The 19,006-nt window shown below is 37.5% G+C and overlaps 2 protein-coding genes across 6 annotated transcripts in view; one reads left to right on the forward strand and one right to left on the reverse strand.

The window, feature by feature from the left end:
- Nucleotides 1-11,184, forward strand: part of NFE2L2 (NFE2 like bZIP transcription factor 2) — a 31,551-nt gene extending 20,367 nt beyond the window's left edge. For both annotated transcript variants that reach the window (XM_087708600.1, XM_087708607.1), the window contains exons 2-5: nucleotides 6,245-6,514; nucleotides 6,653-6,745; nucleotides 7,240-7,437; nucleotides 9,175-11,184. In XM_087708600.1, coding sequence (XP_087564726.1) covers nucleotides 6,245-6,514; nucleotides 6,653-6,745; nucleotides 7,240-7,437; nucleotides 9,175-10,359 — 1,746 coding nt within the window. In that variant the 3' untranslated portion in view covers nucleotides 10,360-11,184. The remainder of the gene's footprint in view (nucleotides 1-6,244; nucleotides 6,515-6,652; nucleotides 6,746-7,239; nucleotides 7,438-9,174) is intronic.
- A 2,375-nt stretch (nucleotides 11,185-13,559) lies between these two features.
- Nucleotides 13,560-19,006, reverse strand: part of HNRNPA3 (heterogeneous nuclear ribonucleoprotein A3) — a 17,814-nt gene continuing 12,367 nt past the window's right edge. For 2 of the 4 annotated variants that reach the window (XM_014051724.2, XM_014051725.2), the window contains 3 exons: nucleotides 18,956-19,006; nucleotides 18,803-18,872; nucleotides 17,411-18,716 (listed from right to left, as the gene is read on the reverse strand). The exon at nucleotides 18,956-19,006 is cut by the window's right edge and continues 75 nt beyond it. In XM_014051724.2, the coding sequence (XP_013907199.1) occupies nucleotides 18,820-18,872; nucleotides 18,956-19,006 (104 nt within the window). In that variant the 3' untranslated portion in view covers nucleotides 17,411-18,716; nucleotides 18,803-18,819. Of the gene's footprint in view, nucleotides 13,726-13,980; nucleotides 14,090-14,421; nucleotides 14,484-15,510; nucleotides 15,569-17,410; nucleotides 18,717-18,802; nucleotides 18,873-18,955 lie in introns of those variants that run through there. The other 2 variants (XR_001312657.2, XR_001312658.2) reach the window with 2 other exon arrangements.

Here is a 19,006-nt window from a genome sequence, read left to right on the forward strand (position 1 = left end):
ATGTAGTGCTTAATGCCAAGATACATAAAGCACTGATGTCATAAAAAATGGCTTCATTTTTCTATCCTCCTCCTCCTCCTCCTCCTCCTCCTCCTCCTCCTCCTCCTCCTCCTCCTCCTCCTCCTCCTCCTCCTCCTCCTCCTCCTCCTCCTCCTCCTCTATAGATTTCTGGTTAAAATTAGATTATAGTTTGGAAGACAGTAAAATTCAGATCCAATCGTTTTTTTCTTCAAAGTATCCTCACAAAGCTATTGTTAATATGTAAACTGAGGTATTGTATATTATGTTGACTTGTTTTTGGAAAAGAGTAAAATCATAGAAAAGGTATTATCCGTGAGTCCAGTGCCACTTGTACTCAGATTGTAAGGATGATTTCTGGCTCTGGATTCAGTTCACAACACATAACTTTATAGTTGTTTAACAGAAAAATTAGGGGTTCTTGTCAGTATTAATACAATGTGATTGTACTGGTCAGATGATTGGAATAACTACAGTGCACCTGAGTTAACAGAAAAAAAATTGTTTAGGGCACCCTTAGCTAAAGCACTATGTTTCATAGATTTTGAATCCTTTTTTAAGCCGTTTCTTTGGATATTTCCTTTTCTTAGATTTGCCCAAGCAGTTATATGCTCTGATGCAATATGAGAACTTGAAAAACTAAAAACAGAATAAAAGACTTATTGAAGAACAAATCACATGGTAGCCCATTGAATTGTTTTAAGGATGCAATAAATCATCATCTGGCGGAGGGCGGGAAGACACGTGACTCGGTGTATGTACCATTATCATGAACACTTTGCTCTTTATTTTAGCATTAATATCAACTTGCAGCTAATGTGTTTAGGTTTTTAAAATCATTTAATGAAGTTATATTTGTAGTAAATAATATATTTAGAATGACACATTAATTATTTTGAAAGGGAAAACAACTTTATAGAAGTGATTGATATACTGACCCAAAGGTGCTACACCAGCCATTGTCCTTATAATTATCACGGAATTCTGCATGTGGGTCTAAGGCTGGTAACCTAGTTAACCCTTGCCCTTTCTTATAAAAGCATTGTGTGAAATATTGAAGTGCCCAAGTCCTGATGGGCAAAGAAAGTGGATATTCAGGGCTCTATGTTGTGACCATTGCATAATTAGGATTGTAACATGCAGGAAAAATAAAAAATAAAGAGCCTGAAAAAAATAAAAAAAATATTTTATATGTCTGAAACTAAGACGAAGAATGCTGGTAAAAGATTCAAAGGTGATTTCAACTTATGAGATTGATGTACATGAAAGTATTGTATGGGGCATAAAAGAGTAGTATGAATAGATATTATCTAGATTGTTGGGGTGTATGAAAGCAGGAATATATAAATTGTTAGTTATATCTTGTTCGCCAGTAATCGTGCTAATGGAAAATCAGAGATAATCCTGGGGGGAAAAAAGGCAACATTATGATTGAGCTTGATCCCAGAAAATAAATTATTTTGTTATGTGAACATGAACAGATGGATGAGAATGTAATGACAGATAGCTGGAAAAGTGATTGGACATCTTGATGAGCAAGAATGGATGAAAATTATGAGGTTATGTCAAGTGGTCAGTATCCGCTTAGAAAATGTCTCTTTTTTAAAAAGTTGGATGATATAAGCATAAGTCTATTCATATATTGACATAGCAAAGAATGAATATACATTTAAAAGCATGATTGATTTCACTTCTTATGATGAAAGGTTGTGGGAATTTGTAATGAGTATAGGAGAAATAGAATTGCAAGGATTGTAGTCGGAGAAAGCAAGGAATAATTAAGACTAAAAATATGCCAAGACACTGCTTGGCAATTAAGATGGAAATTTTTAAATATGAGAGAAGTGGATGAAGTACGGTAGATAAAATCAGGAGTCATCAGAATGAATGGAATTAAAATAAAAAATGATGAAAATTACTTAAGAATGAATATTTTAGAGATTTGTATGGGATTTTATATGGGAATTATATTGATATGCAAAGTAGAATTGATACAAATGCCATAAATGTCCAGAAAAGAAATGGATGAAATGAAAGAGATGTATATTGTGAAAATGCTGAAAAATAATATGAGATACAAATAATATATCTGGAGAAATATTAAAATATGGATGTGGCTTCCTTGAAAAATGACTGTGCAACTAGATTACATATGTGTGTGAAGTATGTATTTCTGTCTGTTGTTTCAAAAAATGCAATTATTCTCCTACTTGGAAAGGTAGCAAGCCTACAGGAACAGGAGAATTAGATTAATTGTGTTTGCCAGAATTCTGATGAAAAATATCTCTTTCGATCCATGACTGTGCAGTGTCTATTCTGAGCAGGAAATGTGCACGCTAGATTTTTGCCCTTTAGTTGGTTACTGAGAAATGTCTATGTGTGAGAAAACTTAATTATGTATGTCCTTTAATTTAGAGAAAACATGTGATAAAGTGAGTAGGTTTGTATTATGGAATGCTTCATGTGAGAATATAAGGTTGAAGTTCTGGCATTTGCATAATTCATCAGTGATGTTCATCAATTCCATAAATTTACAGTATATAAAGTTAATTTTTTAAAAAACACATTGAGACATTTAATTACTAGAGTATGGGATATTCAGTTTTGATTAAATTTTGAAATACAAAAAATGCAGTTATTAAGTATTTGGTCATTTGTTCATTTTTATTTTCAAGACCGTAGATTATGATGTTTGCATAACATTTAGAAATTTGAGAAATGGAATTGGCCTTTGGGATTGTATGAATAAGAAATTTGCGTGACCCGTCAAAACCGCGGTCCACAAAAGCGCGCTTGACGAAAGCGCGCATTTGACGTCATCACAGCGCGACGAAAAAAATTAAAAATTGAAATAAAAATAAAATTAAAGCAAGCCGATTCATATAAAGGTAAGGGTTAGGTTTAGGGTTAGGTTAAGGGTTAGGGTTAGGTTTAGAGCGTTAGGGTTACGTTTAGCGTTAGGTTAAGGGTTAGCGTTAGGTTTAGCATTAGGTTAAGGGTTAGGTTTAGGGTTAGATTTAGGGTTAGGTTAAGGGTTAGGTTTAGGTTTAGGTTTAGGGTTAGGTTTGGGGGGGTTAGGGTAAGGTTTTCGCTTTATTTTTACATTTATCGATCACAGCGCAATGTTTTCATCGCGCTGTGATGACGTCACGTACGCGCTTTCGTCAAGCGCGATTTTGTCGTCCGCGGTTTTGTGGTGGAACCGAAATTTGGGGGAGGGTCACTTTTATTGGTACAAGAAAATGGAAAGAGTCCCAAAATTGTGGTTGACAGCACAGACTAAACTTCAATTAGAATCAGTGGTGGAATTCAAATTTTTTTACTACCGGTTCTGTGGGCTTGGCTTGGTGGGTATGGCTTGGTGGGTGTGGCAGGGGAAGGATACTGTAAAATATCCATTCCCTCCCAATCAGCTGGGACTCGGGAGGCAGAGATGGGGGCGTGGCCAGTCAGTGGTGGTATTTACTGGTTCTTCAAACTACGGAAAATTTCTCCTACCAGTTTTCCAGAACTGGTCAGAACCTGCTGAATACCACCTCTGATTAGAATCCTCCTGTATAGTGTAAATTACACATTACATTAGGAACTGTGGGCTTCCTGCTTCTTGTATAGCAGCAGCTGGCTAATAAATTAAGAAAATTATTGTATAAGGAATCTCTGGCGTACAAACTCAAAGAGAGATACTACTCTCAGCAAGGATGAAATGCTTAAATGGATGACCAACTACAAATATAATTTTCAGACCGAAAAATATTCAATTACAAAAACCCCAAGTATCTTAGATGGATGCTTATCCATGCAAGATTGCAACAGTTAGATACAGTGGTTAATCTGAAAGGTTTAATTGAGTTCACTGTCACCTATACCTCTTTGTGGTTTACCAGAGATAGAGGATATGCTACATGTATTATCTGAGTACCAGTTGTATTGCCCAAAAGGAGATAATTATCTTAGAACACAGAACATTGAAAAATAAAGTTGGAAGGGACCTTAGAAGTCTTCGATTCCAACCCCAGTTGAACCCTATATAAGACAAACAGTTTTTAGGGATCCATATCTCAGAGCAATATATTTATAAGTGGTCGGAATACAAATATTACATATAAAACAACCTCCTTGTTGAATAAAGCAGTGCAATTGGAGCTGCATATGTATGGTATGTCTTATTGAGGTAAATTGTAAGGGATGATAAGAACATATGAGCTAAGTTTGTTTTTCGTTATTTTGCAATGAAGGCTGTATTCAAATATTTTAAATTACAGTATGAATTTATGGCTGAACAATAAAATATTGTTGTTGTCACCTAGCAGAATAATTTTTCTCCTGGATTTTCCCCTAAATTATTTTTGTATAAAATAACTAAGCTTGCAATATCTGGTATCATTTACTTTTGTAACTTTTTGAAGTACCCTTAAAGGGAGATTTGCCTTAATCTATAAGTAGTCAACATGTTTAGCAGGCCAATTCCGTAAAGCCACTAAGACCTGGCTGTTCCGGCAGGCCTGGGACTGTTGATTAGTATCCAGCCCTACTCTAACAGTATGCATGGTGTGAAATTTTAATACTTGTATCCTTATTTTTAAATTTTTTAATATACGTTTCTTTTCGTCTTGTCTATGAGCTGCCCAGAATCCCAATGGGAGTGGGCGGCATACAAATGTTAATAAATCTAAATCTAAATTCCTTTATTAAGACAAAATAGTAATGAAGGAACTGGAGTTAGCAATAGCAATAGCAGTTAGACTTATATACCGCTTCATAGGGCTTTCAGCCCTCTCTAAGCGGTTTACAGAGTCAGCATTATTGCCCCCACAGTCTGGGTCCTCATTTTACCCACCTCGGAAGGATGGAAGGCTGAGTCAACCCTGAGCCGGTGAGATTTGAACCGCCGAACTGCAGATAACAGTCAGCTGAAGTGGCCTGCAGTACAACACTCTAACCACTGCGCCACCTTGGCTCTAACTTGGATTAAGTTAACTTAATCAAACTGACTTCTAAACATTGAATAATTTTTTTAAAAATGAAAGAATACCTGTCATCTATTCATGTAACATGGTGAATATTAGTAGACATGACATACAGTAATTCCGATCAATATCAATAATAATGAGCAATATCAAGAATCTATTAATTAGCTGTGTTTTGGCAATCTTGAAAAATCGCTGACATTTAGAAAAATATGGCAAGATTACTAGCATTGCCATTTTATTAAAAGTTTCTAGAACATTATATATAACGGCAGCACCCAGCCTTTTGGACACTAGGGACCGGTTACGTGGGTGTGGTTTTGTGTGCTGTCTGCATTCCGCGGATGGGACTTTGCTTGTTTGTGCGGTTCGGTTTGTGGCATGTTGCAGCCTGGTGCAGTTCACAGACCGGAGGTTGGGGACTCCTGATATATAACATTATGTAATTCTGTGTTGAACTACTTATTAATGCTTGGTGGTGCATGTCTTTGAATATTTTTTGGAATCTGATATATTTATTTATGACATAGACCAGGGGTGTCAAAACTCGATTTCATTGAGGGCTGCATCAGGGTTGTGTTTGTCCTCGGGGGTGGGGTGGGCGTGGCCAAGGTGAGGATGATCAACTTGGTGTCACTTGTGTCGGGGGCGTCTGTGGTGGCCCGAGCGCTCTGGCAGTAAAAATGGGTTTCTGAGCTCTGTTTTTGGCTGCAACAGTCTTCTGCAACCCTCTCTGGCAGAGGCACTGTGGACTAGTCCTTTGCTGTTTCTAGGGTTGCCCTGTGGGCTAGATCTAAGCACCCTGCGGGCCGAATCCTGCCCAAAGGCTTTGAGTTTGACTCCCCTGACATAGACAATTCTGTGTTATTCACATTAACTAATAAACAATAAACACATTTAAGACTACAGGCATGCAGTCAAATCCACTGCATGTTTATTCACAGATAATTGATAGAATTGTTTTCAGCTAAGTGTTTACAGTACATATATTTTACTTTAACTTCAAATAGTGCTCAGAATTACAGTGCCAGTAACATTTTCTTTTAACTATTCTTATTGGTATATTTCCATGTTTTGTAATCAAATACCTACTGATTTTTTTTTTTATGGGACTAACATCGATGTTAATATCAATTCATAAACTTTGGCCTTTGGTTCTATTTGCAACCGTTTAGGTATAATGGCCACTCTGTTTGAATAGTATGTTTGAAATGCAGACAGCCCTGATGTCCTTTATTTTCTGTCTCTCTTGCATATAGGATGTGACTCTGATTGACATTCTCTGGAGACAAGACGTAGATCTTGGAGCAAGGCGTGAAGTTTTTGATTTCAGCCAAAGAAAGAAAGAATATGAACTTGAGAAGCAGAAAAAGCTTGAAAGTGAGAGACAAGAGCAACTTCAGAAAGAGCAAGAAAAGGCCTTTCTTGCCCAGTTGCAGCTGGATGAGGAAACGGGGGAATTTATTCCTATCCAATCAGCTCAAACTGTTGAATCTGGAAATTCTGCCATATCCAACAATTATTCACAGGTATAGCTGTAAACATATAATCCCTTTTGTTTGGAACCTTGTATTCTCTCTCTCTTGTTCCTTTCACTGTAGTTGCTGCTGGTATCTTCAATGAATCTGCATTTAACACAATCGTAACCTCCTGTCTTTTTTACGCAGAGTGTACATATTTCCAAACAAGATGAGGATGATCTGTTCGATGACTACATGCAGATTTTAGCAGAAACATTTTCATTTTCAGACGAGCGTGAGGTAAATATTCACCACTTTGACAATCTTTATGGACTTAACTGCATCTCTTGTCGACTGGCAACTACGCGGAGGAGAGCCTTTTCAGTAGTAGCTCCGACCCTTTGGAACGATCTCCCCGTGGAGATTCGTACCCTCACCACCCTTCAGACCTTCCGCACAGCCCTCAAGATCTGGCTATCCCGTCAGGCCTGGGGTTAAAGATTATAATCCGTCCCCACCCGAATGATGAATGTTGCTCTATTTTTTAATTATGTATGTTCTATACGTCATTGTATGTATCCCCTCCCACATAAGTTGTAAGCCACCCTGAGTCCCCTCAGGGAAAAGGGCGGCCTATAAATAAACTTATACCTATACCTTACCTACCTACCTCTTGTTATTTTCCACATTCCTCTTAATATTATAAGCCACAGATTTTATGAAATACATCTTTTCATGCTAATGTTTAAGGTTTCAAGCACAGGTATATCAAAGATCTATTTCATATATTCTAGATTTCCCCAGCTGAATTTCAACAAGGGGCGCCTTTGGAAATGGCTGCCAACCAGGTCTTTGTTGAATCTAACCACTTGCAGCGGCTTGACTCATCTGTACTTCAGTCTACGATTCCAGAGTTATTAGATACAAAAGTGGAGAACACACAAGATATAGAACAAGTGTGGGAAGAACTCCTGTCTATTCCAGAACTGCAGGTAATAATTGCTGTCAGTCTTTGACTATATATTTTGGACAGATATTTTAGTAAAAGGAAAAATCAATGTTAGCATTTTTGTCCTCTCCGATCAATTCTCTCCCACATTGCTCTGCGTAGGATAATTCAGTGGAAGAAAAAAAGTTAGAAACTTCACCAAGTAACTTGGCACTGATTTAATAGCTGTGAAATACTTAATTTACAACCAAGGAGATTTAATTGCAATGCGAATGAAATAGCATTTATTTTCTAGAGAGAATTTGTACTGTAAACTGTACAGTAATTGCATTTGCAATTTGCAAGTAGAATCAAGCTCTAGCGTGTATTATAATCCTATAGCTACTTTGCTTGAAAATGTATTGAAAGGCTATTTGGTTATTCATTTTGGTATACCACTTACAGTATAGTAATAGCAATAGCACTTAGACTTCTTTACCGCTTCATAGTGCTTTTACAGCCATCTCTAAACGGTTTACAGAGTCAGCATATTGCCCCCCACAATCTAGGTCCTCGTAGGAGCAAGAATTTATAAGCAAAAGACTAATTATTTTATCCCAAGTGCGGGGAAAACAGAAATTTCTCAAAGAGAAGTTCATTCTTGAAGAAAGAAATCAGTTAGGTCTACAGTTATTTGCACTGAAAAGTCACATCACTTTTCAGCCCCACAAAGGGAATGGTTTGGTTCCAGTTATGAGGAAGAACATATACTTCCGTAAACTCTTCTTCTTGTTGTTGTTAGTTGCGAAGCCATGTCTGACCCATCGCAACCCCATGGACAATGTTCCTCCAGGCCTTCCTGTCCTTCACCATCCTCAGGAATCCATTTAAGCTCATGCTGACTGCTTCAGTGACTCCATCCAGCTACCTCATTCTCTGCCGTCCCCTTCTTCTTTTGCCCTCAATCTTTCCCACCATTAGGTTCTTCTCCAGTGAGTTTACAGTGAATAAACTCTTACATTTAAGTAAATTCGTTGAGTTAGGCAACTGGTTCAAATATGAGTTGAATGACTGAAGAGTCGATAGTTGTAGTTTCACGATTCGGATGCATTTCATCCTCCCCTTCTCAGTATTCACATTTCCTTTTTGAAATTCTCAGTGGTGAAAGGGGGGGTACTAATTACTTGCATCTCTCTCCCCCCTCCTTATTTTTCCTGCATGATGTTTGTTTCATCAGCTTATCTAGTCCAGTGTTTCTCAACCTTGACAACTTGAAGATGTCCGGACTTCAACTCCCAGAACTCCCCAGCCAGCGAATGCTGGCTGGGGAATTCTGAGAGTTGAAGTCCGGACATCTTCAAGTTGTCAAGGTTGAGAAACACTGATCTAGTCTCATAGTACTGTATGTAAAAAGGTGACAGTAAAAACCACAGTGTCCATGTATGTGTGTGGCACCCATAAATACTGCCTCTTTAGCTCCAGAGATGCTTCACCTGCTTTACCTGCTCAGAAACTGCTAATAGATAAAACAGAGTTAGGAAGATCCTGCTGCTCAGAAGGCCTCTCCTAGTTGTCAGTTTTCACGTGACAGAAGGGAAGATATGTTAAAATGGATGGAAAGGAATCTTGTGAATTATATTTAAATTGAATTAAACCAAAGCTTAATTGCTATGCTGCATGCAAGCATGCTACTAAAAATGCTAGTGTGGGTTTCAGACCAGTACAACTCTTAAATGGAAATACGTAAGATTGTCATGTAAGTTTTATTGCTGAACATTTTTTTGAACCTTTCTTTCTACAGTGTCTTAATATACAAAATGACAGCCTTGCCGATGTAACATCAAACCCATTTGCCATAAATACCACTTCAGAAGTAGCTGATAACTTTACCCTCTACAATTCATTATCTGCCATGGAGAAAGAAGTTCTTAACTGCAGTGAAGACTTCCTGAAACCTTTGGAAAATTCCTATTCCAGCATGGGGATGCCAGAAGATTCTGGTCAACGTAGCACTGATTTCTGTGAGGATTTCTATTCCTTAATCGATGTGAAGATGGACCCCAGAGTGGCTACCCCGCCATCTCATTTTGTGGATCAGGCCATTGCTGGCTTTTTAAGTGAACCAATTGATCTTTCGGATTTTGCTCAGTGCAAAGCTTTTAACCAGGACCTTGTAGGAAATGCCTCAGAGTATAATGATTCTGACTCTGGTATTTCACTGAATGCAAGTTCCAATATAACCTCCCCAGCTCATTCTGTTGAGTCATCGTCGGTCTGTCAGGATACAGGCTTTGGATGCAGTGATTCAGAAATGGAGGAGATTGATTGCGCCCCTGGAATTGTGTTACTCAGCAATGCCAAGATTCATTCATTTCACCCGCAGGCGCCTGCCTCTCCATCTCTGGAGCAAGGCACTTCAAAGCCTGATTTGTCACTTTCTAGTACACCTCAAAGAGAATTGCCTGCCAATCCTGGCCACGTTGAAGCTCCATTTATGAAAGATAAGCCCTTCAACCAACAAGAAGCTTATCTCACTAGAGATGAGCTGAGAGCAAAAGCTCTGAAGATCCCTTTTCCTGTTGAGAAAATCATCAACCTCCCTGTGGATGACTTCAATGAAATGATGTCCAAGCAGCAGTTCAACGAGGCTCAGCTCAGTCTGATTCGTGACATACGAAGGCGAGGCAAGAACAAAGTAGCTGCTCAGAACTGCCGTAAAAGGAAACTGGAAAACATTACTGAGTTGGAGCATGATTTGGATTACCTGAAGGAGGAGAAAGAGAAGCTCCTGAAAGAGAAGGTGGAGAATGACAAAAGCCTGCAGCTGCTGAAAAAGGAGATGAGCACCCTGTATCTTGAAGTCTTTAGCATGCTTCGGGATGAAGATGGCAAGCCATACTCCCCGAATGATTACTCACTGCAGCAAACCAGAGATGGGAGCATTTTCCTTGTGCCTAAGAGCAAGAAGCTAGAGACTAAGTTCTGAGGATTAGGGAGACAATTTTTTTTCTATGAATATTTTTACATTGCTATTTTCTATTGATAAGTATCATGTAACCCAACGTTGTCCTTTCTCAAGTGACTACACGTTTATTTAGAGTCAAATGTACGAATGCACTAAATCATTAGCGTAAGAGAAAATGTATGCACATGGGTAATACTTCCACAATACACTAGTTCTTCCTGTTATATAACAGCCACTTCAGTAGTTTTTGTGTTTTTTTGTAAATATTTCCAGATGTCTTATTTATATATAATTTCTATAGATGGCTTCATCCAAACTTGGTTTAACTGCTAATCCTACATATTTACAAAATTATTTTATGACTTAAGGTACATCATTTTATAAATACAAATGATTTTTTTAGTTTACAGGTGTATTTACTTTAATATAGCAGCTTGAATATAGTGTAAACTGATATGCAAAATGCAGCAACAGGACACAACCCAACCAAAGACAAGCACTTTGAAGAATAGCTTAGAGTAGGAACATTAAGCACATGCTTAACATTCATTAAAATTAATGGCGCCTTAGGAACCTGATCATTGGAAGATTGTTTAGATGATAAAAGAGTTTTGTACTTTTAAAGTGGTTAAATTATGTAAATACAGTAAATTGTTACATAAAGTATTATGATTTTGTCAGCCAAAGCTGCACAACTATGTGACTGAATGTGGTTGAAAGGGGGAGTGATTCACTGGATGCAGAACACAGCTTGTGAATTGAAGCTTTTATTATCCTCACTTTTTTTCTAGCTCTTATATTTTCATATGTTTGACTTGAAATGTATTAAAAGTTTCTTAAGCCAGATTGGGTAGTTGAACAAGCTTTATTGGTGAGGGGGGGATCTTTGGCATCCTAAATTTTAGGTTTTTAAGAAGAGATTAGACAGCCACTTGTCTGATATGGTATAGGGCAAAGGTGCCAACTTGACTTGATTGAGGATTGTATTAGGGTTGTTTGACCTTGGAGTGCAAGGTGTGTGGGGCCAGAGGTGTGGCCATCTCGATATCCCTCGAGGTTCCATTTTCGGCTGCAACAGCCTCCTCAGTCCTCTGCCAGCTAAAACAGATCTCGGGGAGCCTCCATGGCTGAAAACAGAGCCTGGTAGGGCCATGCGCAGCCTTCCTAATCTCCATTTTTGCTGGCAGAGTCACCACAGGGCAATCCTTTGTTGTTTCCAGGGTGGCCCCGTGGGCCAGATCTAAGCACCCCCACGGGCCTTGAGTTTCACACCTCTGGTATAGGGTCTCCTGCTTGAGCAGAGGGTTAGACTGAGACTTCCAATGTCCCTTTCATTGTTCTGTTAAATAACTCCTTGGTCATATTCATAATTTTGTAGCTTGGATGCACTAGACAAATAATTGCAGAATTAGATTTAAGTCCAGTACTCATGCAAAGTTGGACTTTATATAACTAATAGGGTTGTTATTCAGTTCTATTCCTTTAAGCATGTTTGCAATTTAAAGTTTAATAGTGCAGCCATTTATTCTATATTTCAGAAGAAAATAGGAGGAAGTAGTTTTCAGGGAATGCCCCCCCCCCTTTAAAGAAATGATCAGTTGTCTCTTGAAAAGTGCATTGGACAATACTTTAGTGTAATATATAACATTTATCCCCAATGTGTCTACATAAAAGTATCTTAAATTAGTATGTGCCATCAAGTTGGTGTCGATTCAGTGACCACATACTTTCCATGACAATCTGCCCCTAGCTGAGTTTTTCAGGTCTTCTGATGGTGACTTTCCTTCATCCATGCTGCTGGTAATTTCTTTCCCTTTTCTTTCCAAGCATTTTAATCCCCCCCCCCCAAATATTAATAAGGATTGAAGCCATTCTGACTTTTGAGGGGCCGATTGTGGGGAAGCTAAGCAGTTTGTTTCTAGACCCTTCCTCCTTGTACATCCTTTTGTGTGGGAACTTGAAACATCCCCTTTCAGATGAGCAGGTGTTGGAGATAGGCAGGACCACAAAGGGTTTAGTGGGAATAATCAGCTTCTAGGATTGCAGCCAAAACAACTCTTATTTCAAGAGTCTGTTTAGAATTGCATCAGGTTAAAAAACAACCACCTCAAATCCCTTTGCCAGATGTACTGAAAATAGATCTCACCCCATTGTTTTTCTGTAATTCAGTCCAGTGTAAAGGGGATAGGTATCATTGGTCATCCAACAGGTTTTGTGCTTGAAAGATTTGAACTTGGATTTCATCTCTAATCAATACTGGAGAGACCACATTACTCTGATTTTTAGCATTGGAGATGGCATCAAGATGAAAGTTGCTCCATAGCGAAGTTCAATGTTGCTGGTTTAGGCTCCAGACTTCTGCAACTGAACTGGAACCGAACAGGGCTTTAGAATGAGATCCACAGCATTGAAGGCCTCCCTCATATTGTTATACAGTATCTTCAAATCAACCCATTCATGAGCGTTCCCGTTTTCCCATTTTTTTGTTGATTTAATTTTTTTTTACATCTTAAAACTAGTACTGCTTTATATTTCTACCATTAAGAAAAATTAGCAGTATTTTTGTGAAGAGTTTATTGAACAAGATACCACTCTTATGTGGTAAAAGAAACAGATTACCTTATTTGAAATAGCACTTCAATGGTTATAATCCTCATGGGTTTTCACTGTAGTTTTAAGGAACTCAGTGATGTGGTTCAGGGTCTTCAGCTTTTTATATCTCATGCTTAATTCTTTTTAGACTTAGGGAAGGAAAAGTACTGTTTTTGTTCCCTTGCCTACAAAGCATCTGATTACTGTTTTACAGTGAAATTGCAAATATGCCATTGTAAAATTACTCTTCAGAATTAAACAGGAACATTGGAAAACAGTAATGATACAAATCTTAGTATTTTTCATTCTCAGTTCATTCATGGGACACTCATATATAAACACAAATTACTAATCAATGTCAGCCAGAAATTACTTGTGTGTGTACTTGTTCATGTAAGCATGCCCTGAAGTATTGTTCTAGCAGGTGTCCTTAAGCTCTGAGAAATATCCCTTAAGCTAGAGCCAAACATTTGCACAGAACCAGTTGTTTCATGTGGAACTAAATGAGCAATGTGAATCCAACATCTCTAAGTGGCTTCAAATATTTCAAATTTGTGTCATAACAATTTAGAAGAAATCATGCAATTTGGTTGCTTAATGCAGAAATAAATGATGGTCCAGTACTAGAATTGAGATTCATCAACTATCATGATTAACTGTGTTTTATTATAAGCATTTGATTATTACATGCTTCAATTTTTGCTCTCATAGCTATCAGTTGTATGCATGTTCCATTGAAGAATCAAAAATTTCAATTTATGGAAACAGACGATTGTTTCTTCAGGATTAGTCATCCTGCAGAGCAGAAGATAAAAGCAAACAATTTAGCACATTAAGAATGGTAACCTAATGAATATCTTAACTTTGCTATTAGTTGATTGAGGGCCACAAGATCCCTAATGCTGGCACTGTTCTAATACCATAATGTACCTAAAGCCCAACACCAACACAGTTGATCTCCATCTTGTTTGGGAAAATACTTCGCTGAGCGCATACAAGATTCAGATACTCTCTTAGTAAAATGTGAGGCAGAGAAACACATGCACTCACCCCATTTCCATCTTGCTGGGGATTGTTGAGATTACTGTACCCATTTTAGCCTCAACCCTGTTTTCATAAGACAAAAAGGGAGCATAGGTGCTCTTTGCCACTCATAGTCCTAGAATAGCAAGACACAATCCATAAATATTCTCTAATATTCAGTTGCAATTAGCCACAGTTCCTATTTACTATAACATAACAATTTGTACATTTGATGCTATTCTAGATATGTACAGAAATTATAAATGCTCATAAATTCATAATTTATGAGTTAAACTGAGATGCTGACAAGCCAAAAAATGCAGATTATCTGGAATCACAATTCTACTCTTTTATATGTAATAACAGAGAAAGGCAAATGAATTTCAGTATTAGATTACAATTAAGGTTTACAGAATGAGTTTTTAAAAACTTAAAAACCCCCAATAACTCATTTTAAAGATTTGTTACCTGAAAATTAATTTAGAGGGCACATCAAGTACTCCAGGTGAGAATGTTACTGATTTTCTTGCCTGCAATTTGGCAATTAGAAACATTACCAATAAGAATCCAGCAATGCTAACTTTATTATTGGCTACTTTTCTAACTGAAAAATCATACAAGTAATAAAATCAGGATTTTCAGGTTGTATGAAAGGTTATGTGCTTTTTTTTCTTATTTGCCTGATGTATATAATTAGGTATATTTAACGATCTGTAAGGCATCATACACCTGTGTTTCCAAAATCACTAGGAAATTATCTCTCTACAATACAATGCTTCCTGACAAATTTTGATAACAGCATTAAGAAGCTATATGCCAGGAACATGCAAACAGCAAAAAAGAACCAACCTTTGTTCTTAATAGTTCCCAAAAGTAAAACAAAATGATTTGTTCCATTGCTTTTCATATTCTGCTAGTTCACTTTTTGTTCTAGGTAAGCAGGGTAATAAAGCTTGTTTCAAGGAGTACCCATTTTTCCTATGTAAAGGTATGTTGGTTCATCAGGGAAAAAAATCTTCTCAAAATATTGAAAATGTTATTTCCAGCAGAGTAGTCCTCACCCTCCCTCCCATTCCATTCCTGCTGTTGCATGCAAATTGCCTATTATAACCAATGCCTACTGTAAAGAAGATGCTGAACCCTACTGGAGACTACTATAATTTTTTGAGCCATTCACGAGTCATGAATTTAGCTGAAGACAAAGGATTTTTTTTTTTAAAAAAAAGTTACTTCTCATTAATTAGTGGATATCTGACACACACACCCCACCCGGTCACATAGATACAGTCTCCAAAACTTAAAAATCCTAAATTAAGATTTATCCCCAGTAAGGTCTTAATTGTTAATCTACCCACCTCTATAACAGAAGTACTGTGAATGGTAGAATTTTAGACCTAAATCCAATTAGATGATTTAACATGCCCACCCGCATTGATTCGAATACAATAATAAATATTCAATATATTTCACATTTACCCAGTTTGTTGTTTTCTCCAAAACACGAATTTTCAGAGTTCAGAATACAATAAAAGAAACATCAGTGTCATACATTCTTACCAAGCAAAAGTTTTCCAATAAGATATCCACCTCTGGTCACAGAGGTTTCTTCAACAATCTGCAAGTCAAACAGATCTTTCTTACCATGTTCAGAGGAATTATTTTTTAATTCATGGAAAATGTTAGAGACAAACCTTACCTAGTCTTACTCCCCTTTCAGGTCTAAATGCTAGACCTATGACTGTAGGCCAACTCAAATAGCTATGACTTGGGAGCTTCCAATTGGTGAAGAACTCTTCCTAGACTTTCTTCGTTATTTCATCACTGACAGGCAGATTTAACTATTTTGGGGAAGCTGCTCACTATCAGCATAGTATACTTATGCCTTCTCTTGTCTGGAAGTTGAAGCTGTTGCTGCCTTTTCCTTCTTTAATTTGCTGACTTGGGCGCTGCAGTCCTGTCTGAATCTCGTTTGATCCTCATTTCGACTAAGACATCTTTAATGCCGGTTATTCACTGTCCACTCCTTTTATTTGTCAGAATTCAGAGAGATCTAGGTCTAAGTCACTGATTACCTTACAGGTTTCACATTTTTACAAAAGATTAACACACTGGTATTTTCTCTATATAACATCGAGTCATTTCATCTCCATTAAAAACATTGAATGTCTTAACATTCTCCAGTTTATGCTGCTGAATTCAGTGAGACTTATAAGGGATGAGTTATATCTGATCTACCTTTACAGGAAATGCACATATGTATACCAATGGAAGCCCCCCGAGTCACCCTACTGGGGAGATGGGTAGCATATAAATTTAAAAAATAAGAAATGTACATAAGAATACAGTTAACAGCTGAATCCCTTCAAACAAGCTTTGACTATTGGTATGCAGACACTTTCTTGGAGATAAAGTGACAGATCAAGAAACGAGCACCTCATTCCCACATTTAGTCATACGACACTGTAGATCTGTGCGAGACTTGATACTCTTGAGTTGGGTTCACATATAGTAATAGCACTTATATACCATCCCATAGTGCTTTATAGAAGAGCTCCGCAACTCCCAGTAGTGGGCCGCAGTCTGTTTGAAACTGGGCCACGGGACATGGGCAAGTGCATGCGCATAAAGGTCCACTCGCAAGGATGTACTTGCATGCGAAGCTCCACTTGTGCAAGCGAAGGTCATTTGTGCTCATTTGGAAAGCTCCATTTCCACAAATGTGCAAGTGAGCACAAGCACTCTCTGCTTACACAAGTGGAGCTTCATGAGCAAGTGCAAGTGCCTGCTACTCACATGAATGGACCTTTGTGCGCAAGCACCCACCACTTGTGCACGAAGCTCCATTTATGCAAGTGGAGGGCATGTGCCCGCCACTTCCACAAATGGAGTTGTGCCTACATGCGCCTGCCACTCACACGCTCCTTTCCCAGGTCAGCAAGCTGGAAAGGTTGGTGACTTTTGAGCAGTTTACAAATGTCAGCATATAACCCCCAACAATCTGGGTCCTCATTTTACTGACCTTGGAAGGATGGAAGGCTAAGTCAACTCTGAGCTGGTCAGGATCAAACTGCTGGTAGTGGCAGAGTTAGCCTGCAATACTGCATTCTAACCATCATGCCACCACGTTTCCTTTTATACTTTATAGTTTTAAAATAAATATTAACCATAGTATTTTATACCCAATGACAAGTTCATGTCTGATTCTTGAGCAATTGTTCAGCAATCAATTCCTACACTGGAATTAAGTTTATCTTAAACTCATTGACCTACAGAAATAAGAGGTGAAAAATTTCTGAATTTCTTCTACTCACTGTGCCCTACTCTTCTGGATGTGTACTGACAGAAAGCACTGCTCTGGCAATAGTTCAAAAAGAAGTCTGATCAGATTAAGGATAGCAAATTATTAGGGAACATGGCTGTAAATAAATCTAAGTAAGTGAAGGAGTAAACAACTTAGTCAAGATTGTGACTTTAATAAATTTTATCAAATCATTCCAACGAACAGTCTTTAACTATAGCCATAGGACCCTCATTAGCAACAAACAGGTTCTACCAAATTAGCTCCTATTTCTTTCACTTTACCTTCATGACCCATTATCAGGGCATTAGAAAGTATGTGAAACATCTTGATGCATTCATGCTTTGGAGAGTTATACTTATTCCAACAAACTCAGAGGGATTGTTTCTGTGCTGCAAATTAGCATCAGATAGAAAGGGGCATATAGAATTATACACAGTAGAACTTAGGCACCTTTATAGATGAACCTATATTTTAAGGGCAGATGTATATACAATATGAAACTGTAGAACTGTAAGCTAAGTAACAGACCCACGCTATTAGATTCAAAGTTTTAATTTAATTATATGTGTGCATTTAATCTGTTTGCAATTTGTGGGAAATTGAATCTCAACAATTATAAAAGGCAGAAACATGTTCTGCAAATGTTTCTTGTAGCTCCTTTATATATCAGCGAAGTGGGAAGCAAACTGAATAAACTTTAAAAGATCTTGTCAATGCTTATTTACTTAGAAGGTTTAAACTAAAAACAAATACTACAAATTATGATATGCACAACCCAGAAATATCTGGAATTCTCGTTTGAAAGTAAAGCTTTTATCATTCACAAGCATTGGTTTAAATGACTCAGTCCTAATTATACAGCTAAACAAGCTTTAATGCAAACATCTTTCCTCTCCCTATGCATGTGCAACTCATGTCATTTGGTTACATATGCAGAAAAAAAATTAAAAGTAACTTAAAACGGTTCAGCATTTCTATTGTTTTAAATTAATACAGATTATAATGCACTGATTTTTTTTTCCTAGCAAGAATATACCCTAAAACTACATTTCTTGTTTAAAGAAGTTTCGGTAAGAAAAAACTGAACTACACAAGTATTGAAAAAAATTAAATGTTCCTTAATTATTTTTAATTCCTGGTACCACTACCACAAATTTACAGGGCAATATACCTGATTTTATGAAGAAAAGACAAAGCTACAACAACAAATTAAAAAAAGTCAGGAATGTACATCTAAACACTACATTGCATTAAATCAATAGCTGCACTCTTTGCAAACTGTGGCTATTAACAGTCCTTAAGAAGGGTCTCCTGTTTAAGCTGCAGTAACTTTTCTGACTATGGTTCATCGCTCCTTCTGTGGCAGATTTTACAGTTCCTCTAATTCATTTGGGACGACTGTCTCAAAGTAACCTGCAGCTTTCCTGACAACTCCTCGCTTTCTCCTGCTAAGAACTGTAGCCTGTTGAATACAGGATAAAAAAAAAAGATTACTCTCAAAGAAATGTTGTAAGCTTAATTAAAAACACTTATTTGTAGCATACATACCATTATCCCACTAGATTTTAGAATCTTCTTCCACCATAGCCACCACTTCCTCCACCTGATCCATAGCTACCTATAAATGGAGTATAACTGTTTATATTCAGGTTCTTGTTGAAAGATACTAGCCAGCTGCATATATTTTAATGTTGCATTTACCACCATAGGGACTGCCTGAACTTCTGCCACTGAAACTGCCACTTCCTTTCA

The sequence above is a fragment of the Thamnophis sirtalis genome, unplaced genomic scaffold (genome assembly GCF_051295495.1).
Source record: "Thamnophis sirtalis isolate CommonGarterSnake01/CBP01778 unplaced genomic scaffold, rThaSir2_p1.2 scaffold_1, whole genome shotgun sequence".
Lineage (NCBI taxonomy): Eukaryota > Metazoa > Chordata > Lepidosauria > Squamata > Natricidae > Thamnophis > Thamnophis sirtalis.